Source organism: Empidonax traillii, unplaced genomic scaffold (assembly GCF_003031625.1).
Source record: "Empidonax traillii isolate 1590-97213 ecotype Southwest subspecies unplaced genomic scaffold, ASM303162v1 scaffold1002:size361594, whole genome shotgun sequence".
Taxonomy (NCBI): Eukaryota; Metazoa; Chordata; class Aves; order Passeriformes; family Tyrannidae; genus Empidonax; species Empidonax traillii.
The window spans coordinates 10365-22892 of record NW_020956195.1 but is presented as its reverse complement, the minus strand read 5'-3'; the positions used below and the strand labels follow the sequence as shown (position 1 = coordinate 22892).

The 12528-nt window shown below is 56.7% G+C and overlaps 1 protein-coding gene across 1 annotated transcript in view; it reads left to right on the top strand.

Moving 5' to 3' along the window:
- The window catches only part of BRINP2 (BMP/retinoic acid inducible neural specific 2), a 13619-nt gene extending 3932 nt beyond the window's left edge, over positions 1 to 9687 (top strand). The window contains exons 2-8 of the mRNA XM_027903971.1: positions 3727 to 4091; positions 6044 to 6234; positions 6397 to 6587; positions 6923 to 7028; positions 7390 to 7626; positions 7787 to 8009; positions 8327 to 9687. Coding sequence (XP_027759772.1) covers positions 3793 to 4091; positions 6044 to 6234; positions 6397 to 6587; positions 6923 to 7028; positions 7390 to 7626; positions 7787 to 8009; positions 8327 to 9443 — 2364 coding nt within the window. The 5' untranslated portion in view covers positions 3727 to 3792 and the 3' untranslated portion in view covers positions 9444 to 9687. The remainder of the gene's footprint in view (positions 1 to 3726; positions 4092 to 6043; positions 6235 to 6396; positions 6588 to 6922; positions 7029 to 7389; positions 7627 to 7786; positions 8010 to 8326) is intronic.
- The last annotated feature ends 2841 nt before the right edge of the window (positions 9688 to 12528 follow it).

Below are 12528 nucleotides of genomic sequence, written 5' to 3'. Positions count from 1 at the left end.
CCATCTCCTGGGTGGGGGGTGCCTCTAGAAATTGCCACAAGTTAATTTTAAGATGCAGCTTGTGATGAGTGACAGTCTGGGTCAAGCAGCAGCCACCACTGGAGAGGCACTAGGGTGTTCTGCTGCAGGCAGCAAGGACACCGAGGGCTGCAACAAGCTCAGGAGGACTAGGCCAGGAAGGATGTTGTGATCCTGGGAAAATTTGCCAAGAATATTTGCGTTGGCACTCTCCTTCCATCACTTTGGAGTTTTTATAGAAGGGGGAAAAGAAGGGGAAAAAAAAATTAGCAAGCTGGAAGATTTCCAACTTTCGTGATGCAAAACCCTAAATCAAAAGGAAGGGGGGAAAAAAGAGTAGTCAGATGCTTCTCATCAAATCTTCATTCTTTTGGATCAAGGAAAAGTGATTAGAAAGTTATTTCCTGCGCTTGTAGTAAGGTCAAGGGGGTTACTCGTTTCCAAAGAGCTTTACTCTCCCCAGCATCTCAGGAGGATGCTGGTGTGAGCACGTGGAGGTGCACCCCAAAAAGCATTGCCCCAACCCCACAGAGCAGTGCAGCCCCCCAGCAAAACCAGAACCTACCCCACCCCCTCAGCTGTATGGACTACGGACTACACAGAGCTATGGCAATATCTGCACATACTTATTTTCTATAACCCCTGATCGACAGCAAACGAATCAGCCGAGCTAACGGCGGTGCAGGAGAGCTGCTCCCTGGGGAAAAGCTGCTGGGTAGCTCAGTGCAGCCCCCATGCAGGCTCTCCTTGGCTGCTCCTGCCTGACCTGGGGCTTCAGGTTCCCGTTGGCAAGGATGCTTGTGTGCGTCAGAGCCCGTCCCCAAGCAGGAGCCACCTTGGAGGTGCCGGCACACACGGCGTAAATAAGAGGGAGGTGTAAACAGAAGCTCACTTAGCACAGCTGCAAACTTTGCTTCCATACCAAAGGGGGCCTTCACTGCTTTTTGCACCAGTTTGACCCAGTCGAGTGCTGGTAATGCCCAATCCTGACTGGTTGTATTGCTCTGTAGTAAAACATGAAGCCTCCACAAGGACACTTCTCATGCTCAGCCTTGAATCTCAGAACAGGCAGGGAAGGCATTGGGGTCTAGCTGCTCTAGGGACCACAGCCTAAGAAAAGAGGTGGCTCAAACTGGCTCTGTCCCCAATATCCATCCCCACGATGGTCACCCAGATGTTTCCTGCCTTAGGTGCGGTGCTTGGGTGGGAGAGGGGGTTTGGAGGGGAACGACGATTAATAATAACAGTTAATACCCAGGATGGTTTGCTGGAAAAGACAGTACTCTGCCTGGTGCGTCCCTCCACTAAAAAAAACCCTCTGTGCTTAGAATCACAAGAAGGATACTCCCATGCCCTCATTTACACCAGGAAAGCCTCAGGGAGGGCAGTGGGGTGACTGGTGTAAGACCATCCTTACCAGTCTGTGGTGGTGTGGAGATGGATGAGGCCAATGTCCCCTGGACCTTGTGGAAAAGCATCCCCTTTGCTTACAGTCCCAGGTGGAGGAAGAGGGGAGAGGGTCCCAGCCACGGAGCATCCCATGCTCAGCCCCACCTCTGCTGGAAGTGGGTCAGGAGCCACCTAAAATCGATGGCTGGTGAAGGGATGAGGAGATTGGCTGTACCAAACCTGTTTGTGAGGCAACAGGCAGGCTCCCAGTGCACCAGATATTTAAACAAGGTATTTTGCTGTCACAGCCATATTTAATGCTACAAGCAGTGTGTTTCCATGGGCAGGGTTTAGAAAGATGCTGTTTGAGGATGCTTTCGCCTTGGCTTCTCAGCTGAGAGCCAGAGTGCTGCTTTCCTCCCCGCAGTGTGGGAAGGGGGTGAAATCAGGGAGGGCTTAGCCCATGGTCAGCATCTAAAACATCCACAGGGTTTCCTGCCAGACCCCAGCTCCCACCATTCCCTCCTGGGCACAGCAGCTTGTCCCAGATCAGTGCAGCAGCAGGACCCACGGCTGCAGGGCAGCAGAGGGTCAGGGGGGTTTAGTCCTGATCCTTGAGGGCCCCTTTTGTCCCCAGACTACATTAATTTAAAGACCACCAGCAGATATTCCTGAGAAGGGGAGAGAGGTCCTTGTGTCTGCTTCTGACAGACACTGCATCCCAGCTGCCTGCTTCTCCCCTGGGCCAGCTTTGGTTGCAGGCAGGGAGGATTACAGAGCAGCCCAAGTGCCTCAGCTGCTCAGCCATCACCCGCACGTGACAGCGCGTGAGCAGCTCTGCGAGCAGCCGGCATCGGGTCCTGCCACATTCTGGGGGTGGCAGATGCCCCCTCCTCCAACACTTGTGACACAGAGCAAGGAAACCAGCCTGGCATTGCCTGTATCCCACCCCAGCACGGGGTCCTGATTTTTTTAGGCCAGGATTTGGCCACCTCATGGCCATGGGGAACTCCACGTGCCAGGAGCAGGAGGCAACTGCCAGGGTGTTATGTGGCTGCCTGCCAGGATGGGAGAAACCAGGGTGACACGCGAAAAGATAGTGTGAGGGGGACAGAAAAAGCCCTGCCTGCTGCTCCTGCCCTCCTCTGCCCGCTCCACTGCCCCGGCACCCCAACCTGGTGATGCGAAAATCTCAGCTTTTGTTTAAAATTCACAGGGCCCCAGCCTCGAAGGGCTGAGCGAGAAGCTGAGAAAACGTAATCAAAGGGCACCCTTAAGGGTTTAAAAATAGAAAAGAGGGAGGAAAAAAAAAATTTTAAACCCAATATTATTACATGTTAAAGCATGATGATTCATCCGGCAAAGCCCCGCTTGGGAGAAGGCGGGGTTGGTGCACGCTCGGCAAGGACAAGCACCTGGGCTCTGGGCCCCCACCAGCCACCTTCCTGGAATAAAAATCACCTGCCATGGAAGCACTGCAGTGACAGGGTCCCAGCTTTTAAGCAAACAGCTCTTGCTACCTGACAGCACACCTTTCCTCACCCTGGCTTGGCCAGACCTTGCAGATCCCCATCTCCCACCTTTGCTTGCAAATTCAGGCTCTGGCCCTGCGGCTGCTGCCTCCAAAAAAACTCTGTCTTTAGTCCTGCAGATACTGCCACGTTGGGCTTTGAAAGTGGAAAAGCCTTGACTTGAGATAAACAACATTCGCACTCAAAACACCCCTGCAACCAGCCCAGGCAATCTTGTGGTGGACATCCATCCATCCATCCATCCATCCATCCATCCATCCATCCATCCATCCATCCACTCACTCACCCTTGGGGTGAACCTCCATCCATCCATCATCTCAGCCACTAGGAGGACACAAAGAAAAGTCTAACATCAACCACACGTGGTCCAGTCCATACCTGGAGAAGCTCATTTTCCCAGTTCCCTATGCTTATTATTTTTTAGCCCCCCCTGAAATGAGCTGCACAGGCTTGTGATAGGCAGCCCCAAAATGCGGAGCGCAGTCAGCCTGCTGTCCCACCACAGCAGCAAACTCGGCTTGATGGGCTGATGTGCTGCAGAGAAAAACATAAAGGAAAAGCCACAACTTTCTCAAACAGCCATTAGGTCAGGATTTCATTCAACTTCAGCAGCAGCCAGCACCCCATAAACCCTTACCTCGTGCGGCACAACCAGTCCTTGCCTGATGCGTGGCTCTCCCTGGACCGCAGCTTTCCCCGTGCCTGCGTCCCAGCAGGCATTCCAAAGCCTGTGCTTCCTCCTGGTTTACATCCCAGTCCTCACGGGCTTCCTTGCTCCGCGTTGCAGGGCAGGGCTGTCCTGGAGGATCGCCGTGGGGTGAGAGAATGAAGAATCCGGCCGGGCAGCAGCAGGATGGGGCGGCAGGACCTCCCACGCGCTGACGGGCCCCCGCCGATGCTCCCGTGGCCGCTGGCCCTGCTGGCCCTGAGCGCGTGCTGTCGCTGGGGGGTGGCCGGCGGGGCGGGCAGCACAGTGCCCCAGCAGCATGCTGCCCCCTCGACCCCTTCCTCTTCGTCCTCCTCCTCCCCCTCCGCCCGGGCACCCCTCGACTGGCTCCTCACCGACCGCGGACCCTTCTACCGAGCCCAGGACTACGTGGACTTCATGGAGCGCTACCGGCAGGGTTTCACCACCAGGTACAGGATCTACAGGTGAGAGGCCATGGGCACCCCGAGAGGGAGATGGGGGGGCTGCAGGGGGCACAGCAGACCTTCCCTAATCCACGTGAGCAGACCCCGGTGTGCGGGAGGAAGCTGCCCATTGGCACAGACAGCGGGTGGGTGGATGTGAGGTGCTGCTTTCCCAGGGAATATAACAGCAGCCCTCCAGGATGCTCATGGGGTGGCCAGGCTGGGCTCCAGGCAGGATTTGACCTAAGATTTGGGAGGGATTTGGTGCAGAGGTTGAGATGGAATCAGCCCTTATGGCAGGAGACACAGAGCCCACTGGGCTGGATGGGTCTCATGCATACTCCAGCCCCTTTGGACATCCTCCCCCTACTGATCTGTCCTGAGGTGGAAACTGGGGAGAGCAGAAAGGGCAAGCATGCATGTGGCCTTCATCCTTCAGCCCCTCTGTCCTTTTGCCATGCACAGAGACATCTCTGTGCCAAATTACTGAGCCTACCTGGACTGGCGGCCATCTGGGGCTGGGATGCTGCTGAGGCTTGTGAAAAGCCACCCTGACTGACCCTCTGGCACGTCCCCAGTCCCCCTGGACTGCTGAAGTGGGATGCTGATGCAGTGGGAGGGGGTTTCTTGTCAGCAGAGAACCAGATTTGGCAGCAGTGGGGTCCACTAACTTGCAGCAAAGGGTCACCCCACGGTTGCCACCCTGGGAAACCCACTCCACCACCTCCAAGACCTAACTGGGGCTGTCACCTCCTAACGAGCCCTTCTCCCTTCCTTTCCTCACCACTGGTGCTGAGCCCTGGGGGTTTCCAGCCTGCCCACTGCCTCTTGGGAATGCTGACGTGGCTGCCGGGTTGGCAGCCTTGTTATGCAGCCCAGCACCCCCAGAGAGCTTCTGTCCCCTTTCCTGTGTGCTGACACTGCCACGCCGAGGGACCCACATCCTCTGGGGATGCTGCTGGTGACAGTGGGGGGACAGGAAGGAGGACCTGGAGGGACAGCAGCTGTCTCACACCTCCTCTCTGAGGCAGAGAAGATGCCATCAGCCTTCGGGGCTTGCTTTGCCTGTGGGATGGGATGGAGGAAACTGGCCCCCCAGCCCCATGTGCCCCAATCCTGAGGGAATGTGCCTGCAAGGGGAGAGGCAGCATCCTCCCCCAGCTCACCCCCAGCTCCGCTGCTGGCACCAACATCCCACTTTCTAGGCCCAAAGTTCATGATGCGAGGCAACCTGTCATCCACCAAGCCCTCTGGCTGCTTTGCATCCATCCCCTCCCTCCTTGCCATCCACCCCTCCCTCCTCCTCCTCCCTCTCCCTCCCTTTCCCCCCCACCAGTCCTAATTAAACTGTCTGAAAGCCACGGCCTGGTTTTAATTAGAGCAAAATGCCAAAGATTAGGCTGAAATTTGCTACCGGTTGTATATGGGACCATCAGTTGTTGGAGGCAGTGACAGGCTGGTGCTGCTCCCCGGGGCCAGGCGAGGCCAGGGGGCACATTCACAGCCTCTGAGGCTGCAAGGGGACCCACCACCAACCCCACTGCATCCCAGCACCTCCAGCTTCCTACAAAACACTGCCCGTACTTGACACCACAATACCCCCAGATGCTGGATTTTCACCTGGATCTGTAGGCATGGGTTTGGAGGATGGATAAGACTCATCTGGCCCAGCCCTGCCCTGGGCTGTGATGAATGCCTGATGGAGGTGCTGGATTAATCGATACCAGGCATCTCTGCTGCTTGTAGCTCGTTATCACCATCAATGCCTTAGGGAGGGACAGCACTTCTGTCCCGGCTGGATCCATACCTGGCGAGCACGCAGCAGATCCTTCACCTCCAGTGGGGAGGTCGGAATGATCCTGAGAGGAGTTTTCCAGCTACTCATCACCTGTGGACAGAAGAAGCGAGAGCATGCATGTGGCACGGCCAGACCTGCTCCAAACTGTCTCCCCACTGCTGCTCTCCTCCCGCAGGGAGTTTGCCCGCTGGAAGGTGAATAACTTGGCCTTGGAGAGGAAAGACTTCTTCAGCCTACCGCTTCCCCTGGCCCCCGAATTCATCCGCAACATCCGGCTGCTGGGACGCCGGCCCAGCCCCCAGCAGATCACCGACAGCCTCATCAAAAAGTATGGGACCCACTTTCTGCTGGCTGCCACGCTGGGAGGTGAGTGCTGGGGCCCTCACCCAACTCACTTCCCTCGCACAAGGAGCGTGCAGAGGAGGGAGAGCGGGAAAATAAGCACCGCAGGGGGAAATACGGCCAAGATAGGGAATGTTGGGAGCCCAGCAGCCTCCCAAAAGCATTGTGTGTGTGTCCCCCACCCAGGAGAGGAGTCCCTGACCATTTTTGTGGACAAGCGCAAGCTGAGCCGGAGGGCAGAGCCCGCCGTGGGGGCTGGGAACAGCTCGGGGGTTTCTCTGGAGACCCTGCACCAGCTGGCAGCCTCCTACTTCATCGACAGGGAGAGCACGCTCCGCCGGCTCCACCACATCCAGATCGCCACGGCCGCCATCAAGGTAGGCGAGGGTGGGAGGGGGCAGAGCGGGGAGGCAGCAGCCCCCCAACGCTGGCTGAGACCCTCAAACAGCATCACCAGATAGGGCAGAGCACGGAAAGTTAACACATTCCCGTTATTTACGGGAAATTGGGCATGCTAATAAAGGCACATTATTCAGCGGGCTGCAGGCAGGGCTGCCGCCTGTCAACCAGCCAATTAGCAGGTAATTAGCTCTCCTCTCCGAGTATTGCCTCGCTCGGGCATGGCCGGGCTGGGGGGGGGTTTGTCTGCAGCACTCTCAGTGGGTCCTGGGTCCTTTCCTGTGTCGACGACCACCTGCACATCCCCCCTTAGGTGACCGAAACACGGACAGGGCCACTCGGCTGCAGCAACTACGACAACCTGGACTCGGTGAGCTCCGTCCTGGTGCAGAGCCCTGAGAACAAAGTGCAGCTCCAAGGTAGGACCGGGCTGGTGGGGGGACGTGGGGACGGACAAGTGCCACCGTGGGATGGCTGTGGGTGCACAGGGGGTTGCAGGGGAGGATGCTGGCACAAGATGCTGCTTTTAATATAAGGGCTGGGGAGGAGAGGGGATGAAAGTAATGAAAGCTGGGCAGGATGAGGTTGTTGCTTGTCTGCCAAGAGGAGCCAAGATCGATGCAGAGCCCAGACAAGCGGCTCCACAGCAAATTGATATGATAATCGTGCGAGGGTGGGAGCCCCGGGGCGGGAGGGGAGGCTCATGCCCTCCTCGCCCGGGCAATGTTTGAGGGGCTCCGCGTGTGCCCTGACGCTGCCGGGGCCGCCTCCCGCTCGCAGGGCTGCAGACGGTGCTCCCCTCCTACCTGCGGGAGAGGTTCGTGGCGGCCGCCCTCAGCTACATCGCCTGCAGCTCGGCCGGGGAGCTGGTGTGCCGCCGGAGCGACTGCCGCTGCCAGTGCCAGCCCGCCTTCCCCCGCTGCAACTGCCCCGAGGCCGACATCCAGGCGCTGGAGAGCAGCCTGGCCCAGCTCTGGAGAGCCTGGGAGAGCCACCACGGCCAGTTTGAGGAGTCAGGTGAGGCTGGGGAAATCCCTTGCGAGCAGCCCAGGCTGGGCGGTGGGGGCTCCGGGGTGGTTATCTCACCTTGAAGACCTCGGAGCTCGGGTGGAGGGAGGTGGCTGTCAGCCCCGCCTTCACTGCTTGCTCTCCTGATGCCGTTTCTTTCTCTGCACAGAGGAGTTTCAGGCCCTGGTGAAGAGGCTCCCCACGGACCGTTTCCTGAACAGGACGGCCATCTCCCACTTCTGGGCCATGGATCTGGATGTCCAGCATCGCTACCAACAGCTGGGCACCAGCCTGAAGCTGCTCTCCAGGAAAACCTACCGACTCATCCGGCGGCTCTTCAACCTCAGCAAGCGCTGCCACCGGCAGCCTCGCTTCAAGCTGCCGAAGGAGAGGTAGGGTGTCCCAGCATCCCCATCCCGTGCCAGGGATGCTGCTCAGTTGCCCAAGGAAGGCTTAGATCCGTGGCCCACCACCCTGTGGCTGGGACTGGAGGAGCTCCTGCCTTGCTGGAGGGGTGCCTGGGGATGAGCAGACAGCAGAGGCAGCCGTGCCACCTTGGGATGTGGCCCTGAGAGGTGGAATTTGGGCTCAGTTCATGGGGGGCCGCCAGCAGAGCTGAAAATGAACACGAAGTGGGCAGCTCTTCCATCCCTAGGGAAAGTCATTTGTGTCCCATGTAAGTACCTGTCCTGTGTCTGCTCTCCATCAGGTCTCTCCCTTACTGGTGGAGCCGTGCACAGTCGCTCCTGTACTGCAGCGAGACCACTGTGCCTGGGACCTTCCTGGAAGAAAGCCACAGCTGCACCTGTCCCTCGGACCAGCCCTCCTGCCAGGGGTCCATTCCGTGTGCCTTGGGCGAGGGGCCAGCCTGTGCCAGCTGTGCCGAGGACAACAGCACCCGCTGCGGGACCTGCAACCACGGCTACGTGCTCAGCCAGGGCTTCTGCCGCCCCGAGGTGGCCGACTCGCTGGAGCACTACCTGGGGCTGGAGACGGACCTGCAGGACTTGGAGCTCAAGTACCTCCTGCAGAAGCGGGACAGCCGCATCGAGGTGCACTCCATCTTCATCAGCAACGACATGCGCCTGGGGAGCTGGTTCGACCCCTCCTGGAGGAAGCGCATGCTCCTGACCCTGAAGAGCAACAAGTACAAGCCCGGGCTGGTTCACGTCATGTTGGCGCTCTCCCTGCAGATCTGCCTCACCAAGAACAGCACGCTGGAGCCTGTCATGGCCATCTACGTCAACCCCTTTGGGGGGAGCCACTCGGAGAGCTGGTTCATGCCCGTCAACGAGGGCAGCTTCCCAGACTGGGAAAGGACTAACGTAGATGCCTCTGCCCAGTGCCAGAACTGGACGCTCACCTTGGGCAACAAGTGGAAGACCTTCTTTGAAACGGTCCACGTCTACCTGCGGAGCCGCATCAAGTCTCTGGACGACAGCTCCAACGAGACAATCTACTACGAACCCCTGGAGATGTCAGATCCCTCCAAGAACCTGGGGTACATGAAAATCAACAGCTTGCAAGTCTTTGGCTACAGCCTGCCCTTTGAGCCGGATGCTATCCGTGACCTGATCCTCCAGCTGGACTACCCCTACACCCAGGGCTCCCAGGACTCGGCCATGCTCCAGCTGCTGGAGATCAGGGACCGGGTGAACAGGTTGTCACCCCCTGGCAAAACCCGCCTCGACCTGTTCACGTGCTTGCTCCGCCACCGGCTCAAGCTGGCCAACAACGAGGTGGCGAGGATCCAGTCCTCCCTGAGAGCCTTCAACGCCAGGCTGCCCAACGCCCTGGAGCAGGAGACGGGCAAGCTGTGCAGCTAACGGCCTCGGAGCCAGGGGGCCGGGAGAAAGGACTTCCCTGGGGAAGGGGGGGGAAAAACAACCACCCTGAAAAAAATTTAAATCAAGGCCTTACCTTAGTGCCAACCGCGTGCTTCCATGGTACACCCAGCGACTGGCCAAAGAGACACGGGGCTCGAGCGGACGGAGGGTGCCAGGGGACTGTGGAGGAGGGATGGCTGGTGCAGCACAGTCTGGCTCCAGGTGTGGGGATGATGCCAAGGGAGATGTGGCAATGGCCCAGGGGGATGTGGCTTGGCCGGGGGCAGCTGCTGGTCCCGATGGAGCAGGTGCCCAACCCACCGTGAGGATCCCCCGATAGCGGCCTCCTCGTCAGCCCAACTTTTGTAGTCTTTTTAAGAGGTTTCTACAGGCGCCTTTGCTCCCACATCCCCCACAATCCATCCTGCAGCCAGGCCCTCGCGCACGGTGCTGGTGGGGGTCCACAGCACAGGGCCTCGAGATCCAGCAGATCTCCCCTGGGCCCTCTTCAGAAGCATCTCACGCCTGCTGGGGTACCAAGGCATCATCCCCCCGCCTCGTGTGGGAAGGACCTGGCACCTACCCCATGGGTGCTGCCAGCACGGACACCGGCGGAGACCTCTGGGCCACAATTCCCTACAAAAAAAAAAAACAAAAACAAAAACAAAACAAAAAACAAACCCTAAAGCAAAAGAAAGAAAAAGGAGAAAAAAAAAGTTTTATTTATGTATTTATTTATTTGGTTTGTTTGGGAGGGGTTTTTTTAAGCTTATTTATTTGGGGAGTGTCATTTCTTGTCAGTGGCTCCAGCCAAGAGACATCTTAGTAAAATGTATCTGTTTAATATATTTTTTAAAAAAATGCCTTTTTTGAGCAAAAGAGCAACCAAAACCAACTGAGATTAAAAAAAAAAAAGAAAGAAAGAAAAAAAAAAAGAACAGAACAGTTACTGTCATCCCTGGCCCTGGCTTTTCCTGTGCTGTGAGCCTCCCTCCCTCCCTCCTTCCCGGTGCTGCTGCCGTGCTCGGTGCCTGACTGGAATATCAAGCAGTGGAGCTGCCCGGCTGTCAGATGGGAACGATGGGTACCCAGACAAGGGGAGCTCACTGCTTCACTGGATGCCCTCATTCCTGGGATGAGGATGAGCTAGGAAGAGGAAGGAACCAACCCTCCGACCTGCAGCATCCCCAGAGCAGGAGGTGTGGACAGAGGGGATGGTCCAGGGAAAAGGAGAGGAGTGTGAAAAGTGTAGCAGTGTGTGGATCTGAGCCTGCTTCCTAATCCTACCCACCTGTCAAAACTTGCCTGCTTGGATGCTGCAAAAGCGGTGGTAACCCAAACTCATCCATCCTGCTCCTGTCACCTGCCTCTCCTCCATCCTCAGGCTGGGCAGATGAAGAGATAAACATGAGTAAAATAACACCAGGAGAGATAAAGAGATAGGTGAGAGGAAAATAAAACTGGGATAGATAAACCACACTTGCTATTTATATTCCCTGTCTAATCTATCAATCCATCAGCCTGGCTATTCACAATAGCCAGGCTGATGGATGCTATAGCATCCCTCAATCTGTCACCTGGACATCTCTACACATCTGTCTTCTGCCCACCTCTCCTCCCTTGCCTCCCAGTCCTAAAGGAAAAAATAATCAGGCAACTAAACACACCAGGAGGAAATGGGAAGTCAAAGCCATCATCTCTGCTCCCCAGGGGAAGCCAGGAGACATCAGCCCAGGAATGAGGAGGGTAGAGGTGGGAAGGCTGGCAATGCTCCTGAGCAGGCAGGGCTGCTGGGAGCCTTCCCACCTAGTAAGGCTATTTCGGCTTCTGCTCTACATCTTCACATCACTTCTTGGTTGCCCAGAGAAGCCGTGGCTGCTCCATCCCTGGAAGGGTTCACTACCAGGTTAGAATGGGGGGCTCTGATCAACCTGGTCCCTGTCCGTGGCAAGAGGTTTGGGACTGGGTGAGCTTTAAGGTCTCTTCCAACCCAGACCGTTCTATGATTCTTCTCCCCATCGTCACATGGGCCACGTGTCAGGCTAACATTTCTCTGCCCTGCCTTCTGTCTTCTCCAAACAGAGCATTTCCTACCATATTTTTCAGTGCCCTGAACCAATCCCACATCCTAAACCCACCTGAACATGAATGCAAGAGCTGTGGGGATGGCTGGCAGCTTGCACCCATCGAGGGACAGAGCCCAGGCTTCTCTGCCTTGGTGCTGGATCCAGAGACAGGCAGGTGGGCAAGGGCAGAGGTGGATGAAGGCTGTTTACTTTCAATCTAATGCAAAAAATAAAAAAGGGGGGAAAGGGGGAGGCAGAGGGATGTGCTGTCGACTCTGCATCCTCAGCATCAGAGGGACTGCATTCTCCTCTCTCCACAGCCCCCTCAGCAAGAGTCCCCTGACTATGGCCCAAAAGCAACAAGTTGAGTCCAAATTGCCATTTCCCATCAGGAGTGAGGCTGTGCATGGCCTTCCAAGGCTGGCACAGCACCTTCTCAGCAAAGCACCCACTTGGCAAGCATAGGAGTCTGCAGACAAAGCCATCGGCCCCCAACACCATAGGGCTGCACCCCCTCTTTAACCCACTGGAGGAAAAGACAGGGCTGGTTCCTTGAATTTTGCTGCCAAATGGCTGTATTTTGGGAGAGAACCACTTCAACCTGTTGTTTTTTTTTTGTTTTGTTTTTTTTTTTTTTTGAGGGGGTGAGCTAAAGGAAGAGCAGCAGCAGCAGTGTTCACACCCCTGGAGGGGACTTCCAGGCTGCGTGGGAATCTCGGGTGGGAACAGCCAGGTCCTCCCATCCCTTTTCAGCAATTAAGGCGCTCAGTGGAGGTGATTAAGAGCATGAGGTTAATAACTGGAGGTCAGCGTTTGATTACCTTGCAGTGTTTTCCCCTGCAAAGAACAACGCCGATGGCAGCAGAGCTGGCTGGAGAGTCGCTGCTGCACAGCACCAGCAGGATCTGGCCTCGGGATGTAAACAGCCAGTGTGCCACCCTGCACCAGGAATTCAGCATCAAACCCATCAGGTTTTAAAAACTGGGTTTATCCTTACCTGGACTCTGTGTTCACATGAG